Source organism: Atta cephalotes (assembly GCF_000143395.1).
Source record: "Atta cephalotes unplaced genomic scaffold scaffold00025, whole genome shotgun sequence".
NCBI classification, from domain to species: Eukaryota; Metazoa; Arthropoda; class Insecta; order Hymenoptera; family Formicidae; genus Atta; species Atta cephalotes.
This window is the reverse complement of record NW_012130089.1, coordinates 3,145,284-3,152,227: the sequence shown is the minus strand read 5'-3', so window position 1 is coordinate 3,152,227 and position 6,944 is coordinate 3,145,284. Positions and strand designations below refer to the sequence as shown.

At 33.3% G+C, this 6,944-nt stretch overlaps 1 protein-coding gene across 1 annotated transcript in view; it reads right to left on the bottom strand.

Annotated features, from left to right (window-relative positions):
- Positions 1–1,185: 1,185 nt before the first annotated feature.
- The window catches only part of LOC105620315 (annulin), a 6,635-nt gene continuing 876 nt past the window's right edge, over positions 1,186–6,944 (bottom strand). The window contains exons 2-10 of the mRNA XM_012201817.1: positions 5,684–6,033; positions 5,215–5,347; positions 4,221–4,450; positions 3,510–3,823; positions 2,856–3,125; positions 2,683–2,762; positions 2,210–2,354; positions 1,624–1,930; positions 1,186–1,494 (exon numbers count right to left, since the gene is read on the bottom strand). Of these exons, the coding sequence (XP_012057207.1) occupies positions 1,186–1,494; positions 1,624–1,930; positions 2,210–2,354; positions 2,683–2,762; positions 2,856–3,125; positions 3,510–3,823; positions 4,221–4,450; positions 5,215–5,347; positions 5,684–6,033 (2,138 nt within the window). The remainder of the gene's footprint in view (positions 1,495–1,623; positions 1,931–2,209; positions 2,355–2,682; positions 2,763–2,855; positions 3,126–3,509; positions 3,824–4,220; positions 4,451–5,214; positions 5,348–5,683; positions 6,034–6,944) is intronic.

Here is a 6,944-nt window from a genome sequence, read left to right as displayed (position 1 = left end):
CACACACACACACACACACTACACACACACACACACACACACACACACACACACACACACACACACACACACACACACACACACACACACACACACACACACACACACACACACACACACACACACACACACACACACACACACACACACACACACACACACACACATCTATATACATACTTTGCAAGCTATTATATTTAGTTTTTTGGCATCGAACAATTACATAATTAGTGAATTACAATTTTACAAGAATTATGCTATTCCTATCGAAAAATTATTATTATATATTATTAAAAATTATTATTATATAATTATTTTATATTTACTCTTTTCTAGCTATCCAATCATAAGGGTTAACAGTTCTTTTGAAACCTCTCATCTCTTCCATCTATGTACTAATCTTTTATCATGACTTTACGACGATTGTAAGCTAAAGATAAGTCAATCTCTAGAGCAATAGTAGTAAATAGCAATAAAATAGTAGTAAATAAATTTTGGTTATTGTAACTATTAATAAAAATAAATACAAATCTGTAAAAGTATATGTCGTTAAATTTTGAAGATTTTATGAATTTTTTCTTTCATGGAAATATTAACATCAAAATGAACTATAAAATCGACGGAGACAACTCGTAGCAATAAAAATAACAAGCGAATTGAGTGGCGATTTCAATCCTGTTTGAATGAAAGTTTAAAATGTCATGTGATAGATCACGAATTGTCAATAGACTAATTGGCTTTCAGAATAAACCTTCAGTTATTTAATTTTATTTGAATAATTTAATTTAATTTATTAAATCTCGTCTTTCATTTCTTCTTTTCCGAACGATCATACGAGGATCAATCCCAGAGATTAAATCATAGGGATTAAATTCCGTGACCCAAATAAGAATCGACGAACGCACTATTTTAAATGTTGTTATTACGTTCATCCGCGATATAAGCCAGTGTTCTGAAATCCAATCAAAATGTATTCATTCCAATCAAAATGTATTCAAGTCATGGTATGCGCGATAGAGCACTGATATGATTTCTGAAACGTCCATCTGTGCCTTCTTTTTAATCCTTTTAATTTCTGTAAAATGAAGAATTCTGAGGCTTGGACGTAACAATACGAATGGACTATAAAAATATGAAAAACATGATATGCGATTATTTGCTAAAATATCGTAGAAAATATTGCGATCACTCAGAATTATTGATTATTTTCGCCGATTTGACTATAAAATTGTTTGAATGTCCATCGATGTCCTCTAATTCTCTCGAATAAAACTTCGCCGCTATCCTGGCTTGTCCCTCTAATTTCGGCATCATGGAGAAGCTACATTCCGCGTCTGCATCTACCTCGACAGGTTCCAATAGCTTCAGCTTCAATTGTTCGTCTAGACCAGGTCCCTCGATAAGGAACCTACCCTTCCTCAAAGGAATTGGCAATGGATTGCGAAACTTGGCCGAAGCATGAAGAGTCTGACCGACAACCGCGTCATTATGCAACTACATGAGAAAATTTAATTTTTGATGTAAAATATTTATCATATCTATTTATCATATCTACTTACTCTCTCTTTTTCTCTTTTACTTTTATTGCTTACAAATGTTGGTTACGCATATCCCAATAATTACCATGATTTTAATGTCGGGTTTCCTAACACGGAAGTCGTCCTGCGCGAAGTATTCGAAGTTCGTATCCTTTACGGTGGCTAAGCAGGAAATGTTGAAAGCGCATTGATCTAACAATCTCGGGCTATACTCCTCCCAGGAAACGTCCATGCGAATTTCCTCGAGCACCCCTGGTCGAACCAGTCTGTCGATGTGCAATCTCTTCACCGGATCGCCTACTCGGCCGGTGTACAACACAGTTTCCACTCTCAGAATTACGATCACACGATATTCCAGTGTCGAATGCCGATTTTTTATCAGTAATACGACGCTATCAGAAAATAAAGAAGACTTTTAACGAGTATTGCAGTAGAATAAAATTTGATAAAAATATCAATAAGCAAATAAAGACATTTATTATATTAAATGGTTAAATTCAAGAAATGAATTTGAAGAATAAAAATTCTATGTAATTTTTATATATTTTATTAATAATGCTATTATATATATTATTGAGTATTATCTTGGCGTACAATTATTACAATTTAATTAAACAATCATTATTTAAAGAATACTTGCAACAATAGTAATATTCAATCAAAGTAAATACCTGAATGGCTGCCCAATTATGATATCATCGCGCAATTCGAAAGTGAACATGACGTCGTTGAACTCTTCATTGAGATAATAACGACTAAATAAAGATTCACTCTGGCGCAGCGCCTTCAGCATGGCAGCACGTTCTTCATCAGATTCTATATTGAAATTAAAAATGATTATTATTACTCTTATAATTAGCTTTATATTGAATAATATATTGAATAATATATATTTAATATTATATTTAGTATTATATTGAATATAATATTAATAAATTAGTGATATTAAATAAATATTTCAGAATTAGATGAATTAGTCGTAATCTATGAGAATTCAATAAAATAATGATCGATAAAACATATCGATATAACATGATTTTTCATTTCATTATGAATATAAGCTGACACAAATATCAAAAATTCTGTTTTTTAAACAACTTATAAGCGATAATCTGTTCAATATTTTTTGTTGACTCCCACTTACTTTCTGGATACTTGTAAGTGTGCGTAATATCTTCTCTTATCCATCTGCCAACCGCTTTCGTACTGATCAACTGACCGATGCTGCGAAATCGTTGTTGTTTAATTATTTAATGCAATCAGTTATCCTAATAATCGCGATGATAATTAACAGTACAAATAATTCATCGTACGTACCCGTACATATCCTTGCGAACTAATTTCAATGGCTGTGTAGGCCCGTTGTAACGCCAGTAGACTTTATCGGCGTTCACCTCGGCGAACAGAAACGCGTTGTCGTAAGGACGTAAGACTTCCCCTTTCTTCACGGCGGCCACCGACGCCGGTCCGCAACGATACGCTCCCTCGCTCAGTTCTTGAGGAGTAGCATCGATCATTTGCCATCCTGAACAATCCGGTGACAAATCCAATCGCTTCATCCATACTTCGTTCCAGACGTGGAAATTCCTACCACGACGAAATTCGAAATTATTCTATTATCTACTGCCATCAATGTTTCATAATTTTTATTAATAATAAATTTACAGTGTTTTAAAGATAGTACATAAAGATACTATTAAATTGTATAGTAATATTACATATTCCAGCTTCAATTTAAGATTGTATTTCAACCAATAAATAATCCAATTTGCTTAACTGTAAAAATTGTAAAAATTTATACAAAAATAATTAAGCATCAAAAGACATCTTGATTGAATATGATCTTTTTTACATATTTATATTGAATTTTTTTATTGATTTTCACTCATTATTGTTATTATTTTTGTTTTGATTCTTATTACATTTAATTACTTGCAAACAAAAGCTGAACGTTGTTCGCCTTCAAATTACCATATAGAATCGCTGTTGAGCTCCTCCATAATCTTGCCTTCCGCATTTACGAAGTAATCTACAGTCAAGCTACCCTGAGTATCATGCGCACTTGAATAGTTAGTTACCACCCGACAGGGTATACCGAGAGTACGACAAATCGTCGCCAACACACCGGAGAAGACCCAGCACTGTCCGTACTTGACCGGTTTCTTCGTCTTGTAATACTGTTGAAGTATTTTCTGCGAACCCATCCATCTTGTAGGTGGTGTACCGCCCCCGTAATCGTCCGACCAATTTCCCAGCACCGCCCCATTGTCATCAGGAGAATTCACCTAGAAACCGATATCATTTATTCAGTATTCGAAACTTCGCTCATACAGAAAAGAAAGAGGAAAGAGGTATATAAAAAGAACGGTTTGGTTGAAATATCTAAAAATTTAGATAGATATAGATCTGAAAATAATTTTGTTAGATTTTGTTTGTAACTATCAAAATAATTACGTAAAACGTTTAAGCTAGTTGCTAGAATGTCAAAACTTTTTGCAGCATCGTTCATCATGCTTGAGTTTTCTACATAATTTTTTTACACAATATTTTAATGATTCAACAACATTATTTTCAGATCTGTATATCTAAATTATTAGATACTTCAGTAAAATTTTTCTTTAAATATTTTTTCGAAATACGAGTTGATTTTGCGGGGAATTCTTTTTCTTAAATGTTACTTACCGCAGCAGATAAACAGCGTGTTATGATGACCGGGTCATTCCTGCCAGAGACGCGGACTTTGCCGACATAGTTCATCAGATGCAAGGCGCAATCTAAGATGTCCCGTTCGAATTGTGCGTACTTCCACACGGTGGGTCGCAAACGATTGTGACTGCCGCGCCAGATTAAACCATCCTCTGCCAACACGTATTCTTGACGTTCAGCCTCGCCATCCAAGTATACTATGTCGTCTGAAAAGCGGAAATACTCTGCAAAACTCGGAATCAATAATAACATGCATTAATACATGCAAAAATAAAGCATAGTTTGTAGACATCAGTTTTCCAACCGCACGGCAGTTAGAAAATTGACCGCTACAAACTATGTTTTATTTTTAATAGTTATGTATTATATGTGTCATACATGTGTGATGTTGAGCTTTCACAAGAATTAGTGCGTCATACGTGTTAAAATATAAAGATCGTAATGTCAACAAGTGTTCATAAATTAGGATGTTCTATTATTAAAAATCAAGTATATCATTTTAATTTACAGACTTTTTTTACTTTTCTATATAATCTTGGTTTTTTTTATATCTATTTTTTCCACCATTCTGAAAGTTTGCTTATTTCCTTGTAACAGAACTCCATTTTATTATGTAAACGATGTTGTAAACACAATTATAACAATACGGAAGCAATCCACAAGGCAGTGCCATTATCTTTGAGTTAAAACGGATTCTATCACAAAGAAATATTCACTTTCGATCAATGGAAAAAATGTGTAAAAAAATGGGATTATATAGAAAAAACGTCTGTTAAGATTAATATCCTTAGTTTTTCAATAACAAAAAAAATATTAATTTATAAAAAATTGTTCATTATTATCAATGTGATCCTCTTTTATAATCTTCAATTTCCCTATGCGTGCTTGGATTCAAAATATTAATATGTAAACATTCATTGTTAGTTATCTAATCTTTGTTGGAAAGATTAGAATATTTGCAAACACATACCTCTGCACCACGGATTACAGATTAAGTAAAATGGCTGATCCATCGTGTAACTAACAGCACCTTCAGATTCCTTGTTCTTAGTATCGATATCCATTTTCCACCTACCTATAATTGCATTTGCGGATGTCACAACCTAAATAGGACAGATTTCGTTAATAAGGAGTCTTATCCATTTTAATTCTTCCCTAGTTTCATATGCGTACGTTTAACGTTCCCAAATTAATTAAGACGAATGTCGACAATTTTAATATTGCAATTCGCGAGACACCGATAATTCAATATACAAATTCAATTATTTTAAGTCTGTTTTACTTCAAGAATGGAACATTTTTATAATTCTTATAATAATTCTAACGTAATTATAAAACTTTCATATTAAAATTACAAATTTATCAAGCATGTTAAATCTAATTAAAATCAAATTTTCAAAAGCTCTCACAAGATCTCACATTTCAACTCCTTTACTTGCCTTTATTCTCAAGAAATTTGGTCCTCTGGCATCTATAGTGGTCTGCCAGGCAGCTTCCGAAATCTCTCCGGGGTGAAGCAAGGCGGTTGCCACCAATGTCCCGTGTCCATATTGCGGTCTCTCGACGCCGTCCAGGGTGAACACGATAGAAACACCGTCAATAGAAGAACTATAATCCCGAGATAGACTGAGATGCAAATAAAATTCTTGACCACGTCTTACGACAAGTCTTGCCCTATCATCCTGACGAGTCATCAGTTCATATCTGGATGTACGATGATTTTCGCCATTTTCTTCGATGCAAGGGTCTACATTGTGGATTGTTAATACTGGAACACCGAAATCCTCCCCTGCAAATGACAACATTCTTAATCCCTTGAGTATCTATGACGTCTATAGATGTCATGAATTAAAAAGATTCTGAATGTCTATGACGTCTGTAGACGTTACGGAATAACTTTTCACTCACGTGATTAAGGATTACAAATAATTAGGTACAATTATACAAGAAACCTAAAAATTATCATTTCTATACCGATGAAGATAACAGTATCAAATAATTAAATCACGAAATTAAATCACGAATGTTTGTAAAGTCTTGAAATAAAATGGCACATTGATCAGTTGCAGAAGTAGCTTCAGTAATCGAGAATTACATGATTGAAGAACGCGAATTCTCCTAGGAAAGAAAGTAATTTAAATATCGAAGGCACATAGTAACGAAAAATAAGATTTTACCAGATCTGTCCAAACTGTACAAAATTTTTTGACCATGAAGATTCGAACAAAAACATCTAGTCGTTTCTAGATTTAATAGGGAATATTTATTTATTATAGAAAGTTTATAAACAATTTTTTTTTAATAGTTAATCTTTTACTAAAATCAAAGGGCTACTTGGAAGCGAGTTTCATTCGAGAAAGTAATTATTGAATCAAGAAAATTTATATATGATGTACACAAATGAATCAGAAAATTTATATATTAAGACAGGAGAAGAAGAAAAATAGAAGTAATGTGACAAACCAAATTTTAAAAAACCTAGAATAGTAATAAAAAATATATATTTCAAAGCATGCGATATATTAACGATATCAAGAGACACAAGTGTCTCTGATATCAAGTCAATGGATAGACTCTCGAGATTTTGTGTGTATGTGTGTGTGTGTGTGTGTGTGTGTGTGTGTGTGTGTGTGTGTGTGTGTGTGTGTGTGTGTGTGTGTGTGTGTGTGTGTGTGTGTGTGTGTGTGTGTGTGTGTGTGT